The following is a 19956-nucleotide window of genomic DNA, read 5'->3' on the forward strand; positions in this document are numbered from 1 at the left end:
AGCAACAATACTCAGGTAGACTGTGGTGTTTAAACGATGCTCAGTTGGCACTAGGGGGTCCAAAGTGTGCCAATAAAATATCCCCCACACCATTACACCACCATCAGCATCCATGCTTTCAAGTTATTTAAGCCAAATTCTGACCCTTCCATCTGAATGTCGCAGCAGAAATCGAGACTCATCAGACCAGGCTTTTCTAATCTTCTATTGTACAATTTTGTTGAGCCTGTGTGAATTGTATAGCCTCTGTTTCCTGTTCTTAGCTGACAGTAGCAGCACTCGGTGTGGTCTTCTGCTGCTGTAGCACATCTGCTTCAGGGTTCGACGTGTTGTGTGTTCAGAGATGGTATTCTGCATACATTGGTTGTAACGAGTGGTTATTTGAGTTACTTTTACCTTTCTATCATCTCTAACCAATCTGCCCATTCTCCTTTTGTCGCTCACTGGATATTTTCTCTTTATCGGACCATTCTCTGTAAACCCTAGAGATGGTTGTGCATGAAAATCAGCAGATCAGCAGTTTTTGAAATACTCAGACCTGCCTGTCTGGCACTAAAAACCCCTTTCTTCCTCATTCTGATGCTCGGTTTGAACTTCAGCAAGTCGTCTTCCCCACATCTAGATGCCTAAATGCATTGAGTTGCTGCCATGTGATTGGCTTATTAGCAATTTGGTTTTAATGCACATGTATAATTAATATACATTATATGAGTTCATGTAATCAGTGTTACAAGTTTATGATTAATGATATAAAATAGTGCAGAATATAAAATATTTTTCAGTTTTCAGTAATTACATTTTTTTTTCTTTTTTTTTTTTTGTAAATTCTTAAAAAAGAAGAAGAAAGAAACCCTCTAAAAATAAATTTTCAAGTTTAAATAAGATTTTCTAGTTCCAATTTTTTTCAACGTGGACAATGTAAAACATAAGTTTCCTAATAAGTTGAATCATCAGCAGTCATCACTATACTCAAAATGATTTTGCGTATAATAGGCTGACCTGTACCGGAATGAAAAAAGTAGTTTGACCAATAGCATCCAAGCATTATACATAAGTAACCAATCATGGAGTGCAAGATATTAATCAGAGAATGGTCAAAGCAATGCAAATATGTGCACATATAACAGCACATCAATAGGAAAACAAAAGCCAAATACCAGACATTTTAGGCAATTTAGATAGTTAATGTATGGACATCCATGATGGTTACTCCCCATGGTTGAGTTTAGAGGTGGACCTTCATTGAGCTTCCTCTATGTTTTTGTACAACTTAAACTGTACATATTCATACAAAATTGCCACCTCCTAAAACAGTTATATTTGCTGCATGAGATCGGACTGGTACAGTATAACCACATCTATGTAAAACTGCATGTTGCAGCAACCCATTCAGGAAATGGTCTTGGTTTTGTACAGCAGCCCGAACCGGTGGGGCCTAAAAGAGGAATTAGCAATCCGTTAACTGGCCATTCTGTCAGAGGTTCTGACAAGCTGAAAGGGAGGACCTGTCAAAAGCTAATTTATCTCCTAAGGTGCCCAACATGAAATTTCATTCGCTAATTAGAACCCCCCCCCCCCCACACACACACACACACACACCTTTCTGTTCTAGCACTTCGTCACCTCTCCTCGATCCCTCCACCTCTCCGTCATCGTCCCGAGGGCTGCAAAAATCACAGTGACAATGCGGCATTATGGAAATAAATAGTTCCATTATGCCGCATTGTGTAGTGGAATTGGACTCACCACTCTGCTTTAGTGATGGAAGAGGGTTCTATTTTGATTAAGATGCATGATTTATTGAGGGACGGTTGTAACAGTGGAGTCAAAACTGTTAAGGTCATACATCAGGTGTCTCTCACATTTGTAGGCACATTCTAAAATGCGACCAATAGGCTAAAACACACTATACCAACCATCTATCTAAATTAAAAACAACAGGTTTTCACCGCCTTTTTTGTTCAAGTACGATTTCCTGGGACACTTGCATTGTTAGGTGCACAATAGTAAGGGACAATTACTATATCTTGGTGTGTTTATTTTTTCCTATGTGCCTGATAAATGTTAAGATTTCTGCAAATGAAGTGTGACACAATTAGTTTCCCTATGAATTGCCCACTTAGCATCAAGACAAGCTAATGCCACCTCTGAAAACAACCTGGAGTGTTTAACTGCTCATCATTTTTATAGATGCAGGGGACACTGCCATCACAAAGGGTGTACAGCCACTTAAACAAATGCAGCCTGCGATGTCCTTTTCAAGCAGAGTCAACAGATGTCACTTAGTTGCTTTCTACTGAATAGGACTTGAGGTCAATCAGGCAGATAAGAGATTACTGTTTGGGAATCTCTCAATTATCGTCTTGCTGACTGACCCCAGAGTGACACGAGGGAGAAGGAGGAGGGATTGGGGGGAACGCAGTCAAAATGAGCCCCAGTACAGCCAAAAGCCTGTATTCAATGGAAGAAGCCATTTATTATGCTGCTTAACCATTAAATGTTGTGGTGTGGAGGGTTGGACATTCGCTGCAATTGGACTAATTAAAACACTGCAGCACTGCTAAAGTGTACATCTGGTCATGCATTAGTTAAATGTCCTGCTGTTCCTATAGAATGATTGATATGCCCTATGCAAGCGCTGATTAATGCCTACTTTAATGCCTTTTAGCAACACAAAAACATTTTACATAAAGCATGTACAATGCAAATACAATTTAAATGGAACATATATGCAACTGAAATACCAAAACATTAATTTGCATTTAAACATTAGATAGATTTTCCAAAGTGACTTACAGTACATTTCAAGTACATATTTTATTGGTTTAAATATCAAACCAGTGACCTTGGTAATGTAGCACCACACTATTTGAGCAACATTAACATAATTCTTTATTAATTCAGTGTAATAATTTAGTATTAAATAAAGTATAATATAATAGTTGAACAGTTCTTTGTTTGATTAATATAAGCACAGTATCAACTGTTCTTTTTTTTCTGACACACAAAGGAAACTTGAATTGGGATTAATTTCTATTCATTCATTCAAGTTTATTCAGCAGCAGTTAGATCATCTAAAATGGTCTTTTGAATAAAGAATTAAAAGACAATGAATGTTCTATGAAATCATTCGGCCTCACCCACAAATATAACTTGTGTCTCTGAGTTAGTTTGTTTAAGCTGTTTGCATTGGTAAAGAGCCAGACTGCAGTGTGACTCTTCAATGGGCCCTGGGTCCAGAATTCCTCAATGGATAAGCATCAAAGCACAGACTGTCATTTGTCTTTTGAAATGGTTGACATTTTAACACCTGGTATTGTTTACAGGTCAATGAAAACAAATCACAGAGAACTTAAAGTGCCCATGAGGTATTAAAGGTTCTTAGCATAGCCAGCGTTATAGAATATATAATCTGTCTTTTATTATATAAAGTGTCAGTAATAGAGACCAGGAGATTAAGTTCAGTTCAGAATTTGGATAAATGCACTTTGATTAAGGATTAAATTGATTTTAAAGCCTTTTTCTCTGTTTTGCATATCTAGAAATGTTTATTTCTGTTTCCCTGGTTAAAATTAGCATGAAAATGTCCAGTGAAATCCTGGAAATGAGCAAATATGAAGTATTGGTGATATCTTGGATTTACAGTGAGTCTAGCTGGGCTAAACCCAATAGTGAGAACTTTTACTTGTGACCTTGAGTGTAAGAACGATTCGTAGATTAAGTGCAGAAGCATTTGCAATACATTTGGTGTTTTTAGATATACCCATGTTAATATTTCTCATTTTCTGCCAATATAAGCAACAGTAGCAAAGCCCTGGTGTTCAGATGCTGTCCGCCCATTTAATCAACATGAGGGCTTGTCTGTGACACTGTTTCAGGAAAATGAATAAGGTTTACGGTAAACGGACTCTGGAGTGTGTGTGTGTGTATGCGTGTGTGTGTGTGTGTGTGTGTGTGTGTGTGTGTGTGTCTGAGAGAGAGAGAGAGAGAGAGAGACAGCGGATGAGAAAGAGGAAAGAAAGAGTGAGAATGAGAATGTTGGCCAGGGAAAGTATCTCATATCAGACTGAATTATTTCAGAAACTCACACAGATAGAGGGAACAGAAGTGTGTGTGTGTGTGTGTGTGTGTAAATGCGTTTATGCCCAACCCTGATATATGGTGGGCCATGATAATGGGTACAAATTGATGAGGACTTTTCACTCTCGCTCTGACAACAGTGTTGAAGAATACACAAATGTTCCACCACCCACTAGCAGGAATAAATCATGACACTTCTTCTCCTCCTGGACTGCTTTAATCAACTAATCCCCCCCCCCCGCCACTGACACCCCTAACTCGTGCTGTGTCTCCTGTTTTGACTCATCTCCCTAACAGCCACCTAATCCCATCAGTCTTAATTTGTTTTAAAAGGCCTTAATCCACCAATTAGACCCTATCAAACCTCACGTTAAGACATGGCCGATAAATTATCTGTGTGCTTTAACTGTCACAGGATTAAACCATGTTAGGAATTCTGTATATCCATTTGTAATTGACCATAAAAGCAGTCAAAACCATAACCCTTAAAATGTACACACAAAAACTCAAGAACAGATGTCTCAAGAACAGATGTCTCACTCGAGCCTAACAACCCGATTGACATTCTCTCAAAAGATAAAAGAAACCATAATTGTAATATTTTACAATATTTTCTTTGGTTATATGAACGTTCATTTTCAATTCATTATGCAAACATCATGTGAATGTTCTCTTCTGAAGCTCTAGCTCTATCTCTAAAGTATTTACCGGTAATGATTAACAGATTACAGAGAGTGTCAACCATTGATTTTGCTTTCTGTTCACTTCAGACATACAAAATGGAAAGCAACAAGTTGACATCTGTAATGTTTTAGATTCATAAGATCCAAAACCGTAAATCAAAGAATCTGAATTCCACACTAACAGTGTATATTTGGGCTTCTGAAGAGTTTTTAGATCAAGGCCAAAGTGGTCTCCACATTCCAGTGGAATGAAATTGCTATTAAAATGACCCAATTACAACTCTCAGATAGATGGGTAAATATATTTTACAAAATATGCTATGTTGGCATTTCATATTCTAATTGCATAAGTGAATGAGAGGGAAGTGGAGTGTGTTAATGAATTAAATCAATAATTATTTGCATTGATCCGTGTCAGTATTGATTATCCCAAAACGCTTTGCGATTTCAAATCTGCATTCTTAGTGAGATTCAAAGCTTACAGAAGGGGTCTGAGTCCAAAGTGTTTATATAGAGATGAAATACTCACCTTCAGGGGTGAAGTGACTGGAAAACGGTCACAAATAAATGGAATCAATGTAATCAGCTAACAGCTGAATGCCATTGCCAGTTTCACACCATTTGTGTTTTAGTTGCTCCCAGGGGCTCCATCTAAATCCAGCATAGGAAATATTCTTAATTAGATTACATAAGAAATATAATTTCTTAATCACACAGCCTGTTTCATCGTATTGGAAATAAGGGAAATTTTTTCCCACTCTAAATTTCCCATCATTTATGACATTTATGTATATCATCCTAGTGAAGTCTGTTTCTGCAAAAGAGTTAATGCTCATATGTGTGTAGAAAATGTAATGCATCTTTTCAAAAATAACTAAAAGCCTTTCATATTCTCTTTCAGAAAAGTATAGGCTACTAAATACAACCAGTAAAAAGGTAATGCATGAAAGACGTGGGTTGTTGGTGAGGAGGCAACGGTGGCAAACCTCAATCAAAGTGTAATTCATTCCTCTGTGTGTGTATGAGCTACAGGGTTAAGGTCACTCTAGTGATTAATTAGGACACTGAAAGAGGTACGACGTCACTTTGGGCTTGCTGACCTTGATGGCTGTAAATCTGTTGGCCAACATATTTCTTTGTGATGGTCTGAGACCTGTTGGCCACTGCTTAGTGGATTCTTTGCCTAATTTCATCAGCTGCATATAAATAATATATACATATATTCTAGCAGAATGTGAACCTGTAAAAACAGGATTATTATGTGTTTGCACATATAGAGCACTGAAGAATATAAATGAGCATGGATGTGAAAACAAGAAAGCTCATATAAAAAAATGCACTATTATTTCAAAGGATAAGAATAAAAATAAAATAAAATAAAAACCTCACAACTGACACATCGGGCCACAGTTCAAGTCCCAGTTAGTGCACTTGAGTACCACTTATTCCTCCCCAGGCTTCCACAAAGCTTTTTGTCCAGTCTATATTATATTATACATGTATACATTACGTATATATACATAGAAATGTCAAGGAATGTCAATGACTAATTCTTAATGATTAAATTTTCCGGTCTTTAGTATTGGTATTGCTTTGTCCCACCAGCCAATATCCCAATTTGTGTATTTGTAGTATATACAGTTCTTGATGTGATATTTATTCATTCATCAACCCAAAATCCATATCCATGCAATTTCAATTGATTTCTTTAAGAAATATTCAATTATTTCAAATAACTAAGTCATAAAAAAATCATAAAAATCATGTATAATATTAAAATTTTTTTTAGAAAAACTATTGGTTGTGTTCTTTTTGGTCTGTCAATTAATAATGCAGTTTTGTCAGAAACCTAGACCTTTAATACCAAGCTGTCTGATTTAATCTTTAAGTGCAAAAGGATTTTTATTTTTTTATTTTTTTATAGCTATACACTGATTAGTTGCAAACAAGTAAAGATCACAAATAAACACCGCACCAGTGTTACAAATAACACCATGTTGGAAGCATCTGATTTGTTCTGTCTGTAAACGACAAGGTTCAAGTGCATTACTTATCTGTCAAGCAGATGAGGAACTAGGTTCATTATACAGTCACAGTTACGGTTACAGAACAAATCCAACACCAGCAATGTCACCAGAAATGTTGAGATGTACAGATATTTTAGGGGAAATGAGGAATTTTATTGGCGTATTCCAAGACAATTAACCATGCAGTAAACTTGAAACAAACATGTACTACTCTAAATGAAAAACTCTGCCAAAAGGTTTTTCTGCCATCTGCTGGTCAAATTGTTAAATGGACTGTTTACTCGTATTATGCCATGTTTGTCATTTACCTTTTACAACCACTAGGAGCCAGTATAAAGACTTATCCCGTCTTTAGAGTAAAGTAAAAGTTAACATTAAAGTTGAATGAGTTTATAAAATGACAGTCGACATATGGAGTCAATATTTATCTGTAGAATGAAGAAATAATTTACTTTTTTTCTTTTTTTATGTGAAGTTGCTCTTTGGTTGCAATAGTAATACATGCCAGAGTAAAGCTGGAAGCAGAACATGAAACAGTGAAATTTAGTATTCTACACACAAGTCTTAATTCTGAAGTAAAGTGATCCCTGTACAGTCATGATTTGATTTGAAGTCACCTTTTTAAACAGATACGTACATGTAGTCACAGAGACATGAAATTGTTAAATCAAGAACTATAAATTCCTCTTGAATTCTGTTCACATTCAAACAGGCTTTGTCTGAGCAGATACTCCGGCTAGGGTTACAAGGAAAAGGATGTGCACTGTGTTTTTTGAATTTTTCAGGAAGCCACATAAAAGAAAAAAAATTAAGGTATATAGTTCTCAATATCTATACAAGTCAATCTGAGCAACTATTGTATTATTTTCACTGTCCTGCAACAAACCTCATTCAGAGCACACAGAGAGGATATCACATTACTCTCTGTAATAAGAGCAGCCATTATTAATTCATGAAAGTGGTTCCTCTGCATGAGAAACCTACAAATTCTTTCTTAGATATATGCTTCTTTGTGTCGAGAATACATGAACCAAGATTTTGCGAATGTAAAGGCATAAAGTTTGCTCAGCTGTGCTTTTGTCAGAATGCTCCCCAGAGGATCAAAGCAGCTTTTTGTAATATTATTCACCAGTCTATTCAAATTCATACCTTGCACTAAACAATGAACTATTCTTATGAGTGTAGGAGGTGCTAACCTCATTTTTCTTTTTGTCTTCCTCCTTTTTCAGCCTGAAGATAGTATCGACATCAGTGGCTTCTCCGATTACAAAGAACACTGTAACCGCATGATGCTCCAGGTATAAATGAACGTTCTGTGTCAGAATTTGACACATTTAGAGCTTCATTCCGAACCCTGAGCATCGGCTGGAAGACATAACACAACATGGTAACACATACCAACTTTTTATCTATTACACGTTATTTCAGTATTCATATATTTAGTCTGTATGATTAAATAAATTAATATGAAAGTAAATAATTCTCAATCTGCAGCGTGAGTGCATTTCCGTCCATGTTGGCCAAGCTGGAGCACAGATTGGTAATGCATGCTGGGAGCTTTACTGTCTGGAGCACGGTATCCAGCCGGATGGACAGATGCCCAGTGATAAGACAATAGGAGGAGGAGATGATTCCTTCAACACCTTCTTCAGTGAGACGGCTTCAGGCAAACATGTTCCACGTGCCATCTTTGTTGATCTGGAACCCACTGTGATTGGTATGGGACAGATTTAAAAATGGTTTAAAACAGCCTATACATGAGAATACTGAAATGATGTCCTTTTAGTGAATAAAAAAGTAAAAAATCTGATTGAAACTGCCTTTTTTGCATGTAGATGAAGTACGGACCGGCACCTACCGCCAGCTCTTTCACCCAGAACAACTCATCACTGGAAAAGAGGACGCTGCAAATAACTATGCCAGGGGACATTACACCATCGGCAAGGAGATCATTGATTCAGTTCTGGATCGTATTCGCAAACTGGTAATACTTTTCAGTCTAATTTATAACTTTGTGATGATGTAAAGATGTAAAAATGACTGAAGTTTGTGTATTGAAGTCTTTTTGGTAAGCTCTTTTTCTCTTTTCTTTCAAAAGTGTGACCAGTGCACTGGCCTCCAAGGTTTCCTGGTGTTCCACAGCTTTGGTGGAGGCACTGGCTCTGGCTTCACCTCTCTGCTGATGGAGCGTCTTTCTGTCGACTACGGCAAGAAGTCCAAGCTGGAGTTTGCCATCTATCCTGCTCCTCAAGTGTCCACAGCCGTGGTGGAGCCCTACAACTCCATCCTGACCACCCACACCACCCTGGAGCACTCTGACTGTGCCTTCATGGTGGACAATGAAGCCATCTATGACATCTGCCGTAAAAACCTGGACATCGAGCGTCCGACGTACACCAACCTCAACAGGCTCATCGGGCAGATCGTGTCCTCCATCACAGCCTCGCTGAGATTTGACGGAGCTCTGAATGTGGATCTCACCGAGTTCCAAACCAACTTGGTGCCCTACCCACGCATTCACTTCCCTCTGGCCACTTACGCTCCTGTGATCTCTGCTGAAAAGGCGTATCATGAGCAGCTATCTGTGGCTGACATAACCAACGCCTGCTTTGAGCCGGCTAATCAGATGGTGAAGTGTGATCCTCGTCATGGGAAATACATGGCCTGCTGTCTTCTGTATCGTGGAGATGTGGTGCCCAAAGACGTCAACTCTGCCATCGCTGCAATTAAGACCAAACGCACCATCCAGTTTGTTGACTGGTGTCCCACTGGATTCAAAGTAGGTATCAACTATCAGCCTCCAACTGTGGTTCCCGGTGGAGATCTGGCCAAAGTACAGAGAGCCGTCTGCATGCTGACCAACACTACGGCTATTGCTGAGGCCTGGGCTCGTCTAGACCACAAGTTTGACCTGATGTACGCCAAGAGAGCTTTTGTGCACTGGTACGTGGGTGAAGGAATGGAGGAAGGAGAGTTCTCAGAGGCCAGAGAAGATATGGCAGCTCTGGAGAAGGATTATGAAGAAGTGGGCACTGACAGCGTCGGAGAGGATGAGGACGGTGTGGAATTTTAAATGCAGATTGTTTGTAACCTCAGGGTAATCTAATATTAATTTTATCTTCAACATTTTAGTGTTTTTGGGAGCTTTAAATTCTTTGGTATCACTTTATAATGAGATTCTATCAGTTAACATTAGTTAATGCAATAGCTAACAAAATATTAATGAATTAATTATGAATTAATTAACATGCATATGATAAGATTTTTTTTAAATAGTGTAATAGCTTACATCGTTAGTTCATGAAATGTTTATGATTTGTTCATAATAGCTAATGTTATTGCATTAACTAAATGTTCCTTATTCTTTTTCTGTTTTTGTATATCTTACGCAAAAGTAAAATCTATAAAAGAAAAATGAAAATTAACTGTAAAAGCAATAGTAGAAGTAAAAAGACTGGTGACGAGTTCTTTCAAAAAACTTGCTATCTGCACTCCTTTCATGAAACAGTATACAGTTGGACATGTTATCTGTTTAAAATCTGAATGTATTTGCACATGCAAATGTGATAAAGGTCTACATGCAAAACCATTTCCAGGAAGACACCCTTCCCCCCACCGGTGTCTACGCAGCACAAAAATGACCAACTGCTACAGCTGTTATGCATGATTCAGCTGTTTGTACATGTCACTGGGCATCACTATGAGAGGCTGGATAATGTCTCTGCTTTCATTATCACTGTAGCAAAGAAATTAAAGTCCGATGACAACTGGCCTTGTGTATCTCTTTCTGTATAGCAAAAACCATGTCTATAGAAAATCTTAGTCAATAGTGCTTTTTATCCTTTGTAAACAGAGATACAGATAAAGACGTGTCTGTTTTCAAGTATAGGGCTATGTTTACAGAACTTCGACATAAAAATGGTCTTTCACACACAAAAGACTTGTGAAGTAATTACTGATATGAAATGACACTTCCACCCTGAAGTCTTTTTATATTCGCTTTTCTTCATGCAGGAATCACAAAGAATTCAGAATCCTGCTGTAAGCGTTATATTACAAAATAGTCAAGATATCAATTTTCCTACAGTTGCCATGCAATTTTAACATGTGACCATGGAGAACTTTGACATATAGTCCATAAAATTCCTTCCTGGCTTTTAGCATTATCGAATGGCCAAAAAGTTAGTAAAGAGGCCAGATGGTTTTCACAGCCCCAAAAGTCCCAAGAGGAAGCTAGACTAAGCTTGTGTAGGGAGGACGGCCCTTCTGAATGACTATCCTCACTCCAACAGGCGATCCCACTTCCTGCTAACCCCCTCTCTTCCTCCTCCCTCTTCCCTCTCAATAAAAACCCCACCTCTCCTTTCTTCTCTACATCTGCCTTCTCTTTCCGAATCCTCAAGTCGGCCTGAAGGGAAATCTGACAAGATGGTAAGTTCTTAGCGCTTGATCGATTCTTAATTCTAATATTCTTCTACATAAAATGCATATGTGTGCATTATTTCACATTTTGTGCACTTAAGGCATGTACAGAGATTTCAGTAAACTCTAGTTTAAACATTCTCTTAAATGAATGTTTTATTTTTTTGTGGAAGACAAAGATAGAAGCACTGTAGTTCAAATATTGAAACAGTTTTATAAAAAATAATCAAACGTAAAGTGTTAAGTCATGCTGCGTTTCGGACACAAAGCTGGCCTTTCATTATACAGAGGATGTGGCTATGGCCTTCAAAGCCTGATCCCAGACTGTGACACATGTCAGCAGGAAACTCCAGTATTTTGCCTTTTCTGAATATAACAATTATCTATGTTTGGTGGCTCTACAGAGCCAAAATAGCTCACTGAAACTCAGTAAACTAAAGAGGAGGAAAGGGGAACTACAGCATGACACATGCAATTGTTACTCAGAGACTGAATACATTCATGCCTTTATGACATACAGAGAGGCATTGGTAGCAGATGAGATCTTGAGTGACAAAATCTGGAGCATAGCAGAATAATAAATATAACTGTTCTAGTGAAAAGCCCTGAGAGAGAGATCTCTGTTACACAAAGGAGAGTGTACAGCTGGGGCAGGGAGGGGATGCACTGAGGCATCAAAGGAACGCACTCAGTCTCTTCTTCTGTACTGAGGGTAAACATGCATGTAAATGTAATTATAAAAAAAAAAAAAAAAGATTTCTTAATTGAACAATAGGTTCAAAAGCTTAGGAAAATGGATGGAGTTGTCACAGTACTGATCTTTGGGTGAGCTCAGTCAGCGTGTTAACGACTAAAATAACAGACCTGACAATACAAATTCCTCATCCACCTTATTTTTAAAAGAAGCAAGCTGTTTTTCTGTGAATGTGCGAGATTTCCGGTTCATTAGCCACTGTAGGGAAAAAAAGAAAAGAATAACACCATGCCGTAAACAGTATAACTGTTTGCACTAAAAACCAGCGTGTTCATAATTAAGATAATTCATTAACTTAATATGGTAATACACCAATTTGCAATAACAAGCAGCAAAACAAGCTGTTTTGTACTGCTAAAAATAGCTGGAAGCGGATGACACCGGAAGCCACACGCATTCAATTTATAAACGGCCACGCCCGCTCTTACAGGAAAAATCAGATCGATTCGAAACAATAAAAGAACACTTACACAGTGGTTCTCAGCCCTTTTAACTTCAAGGCGCCACACTGGCTACAAAAAAACTAAAGTCACCCTAGCCCTAGTTTTCTTTTCAGAACTTATTTTATTCTATGGCCTAGTTTCTGTATATAAAAAAATGAACTAAAATAATTGTTATTAAAATAATTAAATATATGATAAACAAGTTTGTTTGGCATACCTGGGAAATATTTCAATTCATTAAATAAGAATGTAATTCATTAAACTAAAAATAACTTTTCCAGGACAAAAAAAATAAATAAAAAAGGTTTTCCTAGACTTTGGGAACCCTGATTCTTCAAAGGAAATAAAGTTATTGAAGGGAGTAAATTAAAATAAAGAATATCTTAATATTTATTTATTTATGTTTATTTTAATGCTTGTTTTGTCTTATTTTAAATAACTTTTAAGTCACCTTGAGGCTCCCTTTGGATGTTTGCTAAGAACTGGCCCCCTCTGTGAAATATTAAACAGTTTAATAAAAGTTAAATATTAGGAGCTAACATATTATTATGTCTTATTAGCTTAGAGTATTAAGTAAACATATTTACAGCAGCCACTTCTATTCATATATTTAATATATTTTGACTCTTCTACTTCCTTCAGCGTGAGTGTATCTCTATGCATGTTGGCCAAGCTGGGGCCCAAATGGGAAATGCATGCTGGGAGCTTTACTGTCTGGAGCACGGTATCCAACCGGATGGACAGATGCCCAGTGATAAGACAATAGGAGGAGGAGATGATTCCTTCAACACCTTCTTCAGTGAGACTGGAGCAGGCAAACATGTTCCACGTGCCATCTTTGTTGATCTGGAACCCACTGTGATTGGTAAATTGAACCTGATAAACTGAATGTAACCCATTTAAATGATAATGAAAACCAGTTTTACAAAATATGTTATGGAAATTACCTTTATTTGTTTTTCTTGATTTAATGGAGCATTAAGATTTCTTATTATTATTATTTGCTACTGTGAATAAAAAAAAAGAACAGAAATTTAGATAATTTGGCCTTTTCAATTTTTTTCCTCTTCAGATGAGGTGCGCACAGGCACATATCGCCAGCTGTTCCATCCTGAGCAACTAATTACTGGTAAAGAAGATGCTGCCAATAACTATGCCCGAGGTCATTACACTATTGGTAAAGAGATCATTGACCTAGTGCTGGACAGGACACGCAAACTGGTGAGCTCTATAAAAAATGAAACCTGGAAAGGTCTCGAGCCTTTAGAGTGCAAAATGAATTTGACTTAGAAGCATTAATAGTAATGAAAATTTAATTTCTAATAAGCTGATTTACTCCAACAGGCTGACCAGTGCACTGGCCTCCAAGGATTTCTCATCTTCCACAGCTTTGGTGGAGGCACTGGCTCTGGCTTCACCTCTCTGCTGATGGAGCGTCTCTCTGTTGACTACGGCAAGAAGTCCAAGCTGGAGTTTGCCATCTATCCTGCTCCTCAAGTGTCCACAGCCGTGGTGGAGCCCTACAACTCCATCCTGACCACCCACACCACCCTGGAGCACTCTGACTGTGCCTTCATGGTGGACAATGAAGCCATCTATGACATCTGCCGTAAAAACCTGGACATCGAGCGTCCGACGTACACCAACCTCAACAGGCTCATCGGGCAGATCGTGTCCTCCATCACAGCCTCGCTGAGATTTGACGGAGCTCTGAATGTGGATCTCACCGAGTTCCAAACCAACTTGGTGCCCTACCCACGCATTCACTTCCCTCTGGCCACTTACGCTCCTGTGATCTCTGCTGAAAAGGCGTATCATGAGCAGCTATCTGTGGCTGACATAACCAACGCCTGCTTTGAGCCGGCTAATCAGATGGTGAAGTGTGATCCTCGTCATGGGAAATACATGGCCTGCTGCCTTCTGTATCGTGGAGATGTGGTGCCCAAAGACGTCAACTCTGCCATCGCTGCCATTAAGACCAAACGCACCATCCAGTTTGTTGACTGGTGTCCCACTGGATTCAAAGTAGGTATCAACTATCAGCCTCCAACTGTGGTTCCCGGTGGAGATCTGGCCAAAGTACAGAGAGCCGTCTGCATGCTGAGCAACACTACGGCTATTGCTGAGGCCTGGGCTCGTCTAGACCACAAGTTTGACCTGATGTACGCCAAGAGAGCTTTTGTGCACTGGTACGTGGGTGAAGGAATGGAGGAAGGAGAGTTCTCAGAGGCCAGAGAAGATATGGCAGCTCTGGAGAAGGATTATGAAGAGGTGGGCACTGACAGCGTCGGAGATGAGGAAGAAGAGGGAGAAGAATATTAAAGAGGCAGAATCACTGCCTGGAAAAATTCAACCTGATTTTTGCAAAACACAATGTTACTTAAAATTCAATGTGTATTACAATTGGTTTATGTGAATAAAACTGGAATAATAAAAAGGTAGAATTCATTAGTTTGTATGTTTTGTGTGTTTTCCTTCTGTTCTCAGACTTAATGCTTCTATGAAAAATATTTTACAATTAATCAAGTTCATATTTAATTATTTCATATTTATTAGCACCTTCAGTTTAATTATTTATTGTGCCTTCTGTGTTTTCTTGCCCATACCTAGACTACAAAAATTATTACGCTTGCAAGATAAAGCAATCCATTTAAGATATCTGCTTCTAATGTTTTTAAGGCATTTAAAATGGCATTGGAATTTTTTTTTTTTTTTTTTTGAGATAGAGAGAATAAATGTCTCACATGGCAGCAATAAAATATCAGTAGCATTTAAGGAAGATAAAAAAATAATAATTTACAAATCTACATAGAATACACAGATACTTTGGGACTGCAGTCGATAGAGATACCATGGGATCAAGGTAAGGCTAGTTAGCATGGGCAACTAGCTGCTGGTAGCTGTAGATGTAAAAAGAAGTATTTTTATCTATAGACAGCCATAAAATGTATGAAATGATGACTAGCTCAATGAAAGAATACCCAGTGTTATACTGACACCTAGTGTCATGCAGCAGCTTGCAAAAATGCAACACCTTTATTATATATATATATATATATATATATATATATATATATATATATATATATATATATATATATATATATATATATATATATATATATATATATATATATACAGTGGGGATCGAAAGTTTGGGCACCCCTTGCAGAATCTGTGAAAATATGAGTAATTTTCAAAAAAATAAGAGAGATCATACTAAATGCATGTTATTTTTTATTTAGTACTGTCCTGATTAAGATATTGTACATAAAAGATATTAACATTCAGTCCACAAGACAAAAAAATTGCTGAAATTATTAAAATAACCCCACTCAAAAGTTTGGGAACCCTTGGTTCTTAATACTGTGTGCTGTTACCTGATGATCCTCGACTGTCTTTCTGTTTTGTGATGGTTGTGCATGAGTCCCTTGTTTGTTCTGAACAGTTAAACTGAGCAGCGTTCTTCAGAAAAATCTTTAAGGTCCTGCAGATTCTTCAGTTTTCCAGCATATTTGCATATTTGAACCCTTTCCAGCAGTGACGGTATGATTTTGAGATACATCTTTTCAGACTGAGGACATTTGAGGGACTCAAACACAACTATTTAAAAAGATTCAAACATTCACTGATGCTCCAGAAGGAAACAAGATGCATTAAGAGCTGGGGGGTGAAAACTTTTGGAATTTGAAGATCAATGTAAATTCAAATTGTACTTAATTTTGTGTACCGGGAAACATACAAGTATCTTCTGTTGCTTACGAAGGGCAGAACTAAATGGAAAACAATTATATTTCAACAAAATAAGACAAATTTGGCCATCTTCATCGTGTTCAAAAGTTTTCACCCCCCAGTTCTTAATGCATCTTGTTTCCTTCTGGAGCATCAATGAATGTTTGAACCTTTTTAAATAGTTTTGTTTGAGTCCCTCAATAGTCCTCAGTGTGATAAGATGCATCTCAAAATCATAAAGTCACTGCTGGAAAGGGTTCAAATATGCAAAGATGCTGGAAAACTGAAGAATCTGCAGGACTTTAAAGATTTTTAAACTGTTCAGAACAAACAAGGGACTCATGCACAACCATCACAAAACAGAAAGACAGTCGAGGATCATCAGGTAACAGAACACAGTATTAAGAACCAAGGGTTCCCAAACTTTTGAGTGGGGTTATTTTAATAATTTCAGCATTTATTTTGTCTTGTGGACTAAATGTTAATATCTTTTATGTACAATATCTTACTCAGGACAGTACTAAATTAAATATAACATGAATTTAGTATGATCTCTCTTACTTTTTGAAAATTACTCGCATTTTCACAGAACCTGCAAAGGGTGTCCAAACTTTCGATCCCCACTGTGTGTATATATATATATATATATATATATATATATATATATATATATATATATAAATATATATATATTTTTTTTTTTTTTTTTTGCAGTCAACCAGGGTGAAGTACACAAATTAAGTAATTGTGTTCAAATATGGAGACCCTAATTAAATGTTACTAGTAACAGAACTTCTTTGCATTTAATTTGAAAAAAAGTATATCATTTGTAACACACAACAGAATTAAATTTAGAGAATTAAAGTACAAATCTATTGATCATCATCATGCTCCATGTTAAAGCCGCTCTAATTGACTTACTGCTGATGTCAAGTGTTGTTTATATTTAAATGAGCCTCAACATTCTATGTCAGTAACAGCAGCTTTAGTTGATATTTGAAATTGAGTTGATATTTGAAATCAACACAACTGTCCCTGAAGCTTTGAAGCCTGTTCACACGCTACAAGCCTTCAACTCTACAGTTTGGTGAGTTTCATCAGTTTGTGTAATCTGAAAAGTGTTTCTCTAGGCATCTTCATGGAGCAGCGTCGCCCCAGAAGAAGCAGGGCTCTTCCCACACACCTGAGGGGATTCTCGGTGGAGGGCGTCTCTTCCATTCAAGAGGCCTGTGAGCTTTCACAACAGACAGCTGTTGTCAGGTTAGATCACACATACAGCTGCATCTCTGCCAAAGCTCACAGACCCAACAGGTTAGAAGAGCGCTATCTGAAGAACGCTGCTGTCCTTCCTGACATCCGTCCAGCAGCCTCAGTCTCTTCAGTGGACGTGTGTCAGCAGGAAGAGCCCATCTCCATCCACGGCTGCAGCGTACAGAGCTACCAGGACATTTACCGCTCTGTGGAGCCCATGATGGAGACACGCTGTGGTCGACGGCGCCGCTACAGCCTTGAGCTGGGGCTGAAGATCAAGCAGCGTCTGTGGGAGACACTCAACTTCCCTTCACTGCTGGAGACAGAGCAGCCAGATGGACGTGTCCTCGTCACTGAGAGCTTCACCACCAGCAGATGCTTGGCTCCACGAATCCACGTGGACATCAGTGAAGAGCCTCTGCCCGAGGAACCCCGAAGAAAGAAGCCCAGACACTGAGTCATCACAGCGTCACATGGAGCTTCGCACAGCCGGATCGGCGTATGTAAATACTGTACATAGTTATAGAGTAAGTTTTATTTTGTAGAGTAGAGTTTATAGTTTGTGGAGTAAGTTTTATTTTCTAATGCAAGTTTCCATCACATTGCTGTGTGATTTTTAGGATGTTTTAGGTGATTTTCAGTGTTTTTATCGCTTCACTATGTGGTCGTCGGGATGATTTTGGTGATTGTCAGTGTTTTTTTATCGCTTCACTATGTGGTTTCCTGTTTATTGACTTGTCTTTGCCAAGGTTTTCTGGACGGTTGTTTATGTGTTGAGTTGTTGGTGTTGCTGGACTCCTCGGTTTGGTTTCTCATGCGTAGCTATGAGGTTGTTAGGATGTTTTGAGTGGCTGGTTGACATGCGGTTGTCTTAAACGGTTGAGTAGGGTAGGTTAGGGTCCCTCACACGGTTTGCAGCTTGACGTGCTGTGAGGGCTTGTGTGCATCAGTGATGCTGAGAGCTACACCACTGGTACTTCACAACTACTGGAAGGGTCACCCATAGTGGACAGGTCTCAGCTGAGATGCCAGACGAAGACAAACCACCGGATTCAGGACAGCAGCAGATTGACCTGATGTTCCTGCAGAAGATCACAGTCTTGTGTTTACAGGTGAGTTGAACAGATAAACAGTATATAATAACTAAATAATTAAATAATATCAAATTAAATTATTATGAAATCTGAAATTTTGGTTTCAATTTATAACCTTTCGAATAAAATCACAATTAATTGTAAGTACATTGGATAAAAATGTGTAGTATAGGATTTACTTGAAAAAATATTGGAAACAATTGTCACTCAGAAAAAGGCTAGTTAATTTACAAAAATAAACATAATTATTAGTAGCTTTAAATAGAAATGTTTAAGTTAAATTTATTTGAGAATTCTAAGTAAATATGACTGACTCATATTTGACTTTGTTTGTAAATTTTGCTTAAATACTGATTATCACTGTAAAATAACAGTAATTTAATGCACTGAAAAAAAATATTTAATGTAGAAAATGCATGTGTATTCATGTAGTATTTACTTCACTACAAAATCATTTTTATCAGAATGCTGATATCTGACTGATGTCAGATTTTGTGTTGTGTGTTAACATATGTGGTTGATGAAATGACAAAATAATAAAATTATACTTTTTATATTTTACCGAAAGTGTTATTTTTCTGTGATTTCTGTTTTTTCAGTTTGTTACATTTTCCTTTTATGCATCAAGATAAAAAGTAGTATATAATTTTTTGTCTTTAAAGAGATCATTCACCCATCATAAGACATTATATCTTGAAAAAGTTTTTTTTTTTTTCTGTCCTTATTAAGTCAATGTGGACTAATGTTGATTTTGATCCCTGACTTTCATTGCATGTACAAAAACTGCTGAAACATTCTTCAAAATATGTTCAGTTGAAGAAATAAAGTCATGCAGGTTTGGAACGACATGAGGGTGAGTAAAACTCATGAGTAAAACTCGACAGAATTTTCATTTTTGATTGAACTGATTCTTTAATGTCTGTGAGCTTGATTCCTGCAGACCAGTTTAAAGAGTATCTGCTTTTGGTCACAAAGATTAGAACACCGCTACATTTTCAGGGTCAAGACCTACCAGTAATGAATAGACTGTCAAAGACTTTATAATTTAATTTTTTATAATTTTTGTTCTTTTTTCTTTGTATGTAGAAATGATCAGCCTCCGTTAAGTGAGGAAAACATCCAACAGCAGAGTGTAAAGCACCACGTATACCTGTCATTACTGACATCAACAGCTGCTACAGAATCTCAGACGACCACCGGGACAAGACCACAGGAAACAGATGATTCTTCTGCACAATCTGACTTTGCTGCAGCCTGGAATTGAACTACTGGTTTTCGTCTGGTCAGAGGAGAACTGACCCCCCAACTGAGCCTGGTTTCTCCCAAGGATTTTTTCTCCATTCTGTCACCGATGGAGTTTCGGTTCCTTGCCGCTGTCGCCTCTGGCTTGCTTAGTTGGGGTCACTTCATCTACAGCGATATCATTGACTTGATTGCAAGTAAAAACAGACACTATTTCAACTGAACAGA

The 19956-nt window shown here is 37.8% G+C and overlaps 2 protein-coding genes across 2 annotated transcripts; both read left to right on the forward strand.

The window, feature by feature from the left end:
* Positions 1-8079: 8079 nt before the first annotated feature.
* On the forward strand, positions 8080-10562 carry tuba8l5 (tubulin, alpha 8 like 5). Its single transcript, XM_026218689.1, has 4 exons — positions 8080-8177; positions 8285-8507; positions 8626-8774; positions 8889-10562. The coding sequence occupies exons 1-4, from the start codon at positions 8175-8177 to the stop codon at positions 9861-9863; spliced, it is 1350 nt and encodes a 449-aa protein (XP_026074474.1). The 5' UTR covers positions 8080-8174; the 3' UTR covers positions 9864-10562.
* Positions 10563-11085: 523 nt separating this feature from the next.
* On the forward strand, positions 11086-14860 carry LOC113053565 (tubulin alpha chain-like). Its single transcript, XM_026218688.1, has 4 exons — positions 11086-11221; positions 13052-13274; positions 13482-13630; positions 13754-14860. Exons 1-4 carry the CDS (start codon positions 11219-11221, stop codon positions 14729-14731), a joined length of 1353 nt encoding a protein of 450 aa, XP_026074473.1. The 5' UTR covers positions 11086-11218; the 3' UTR covers positions 14732-14860.
* The last annotated feature ends 5096 nt before the right edge of the window (positions 14861-19956 follow it).

This window comes from Carassius auratus, chromosome 34, assembly GCF_003368295.1.
Source record: "Carassius auratus strain Wakin chromosome 34, ASM336829v1, whole genome shotgun sequence".
Taxonomy (NCBI): domain Eukaryota; kingdom Metazoa; phylum Chordata; class Actinopteri; order Cypriniformes; family Cyprinidae; genus Carassius; species Carassius auratus.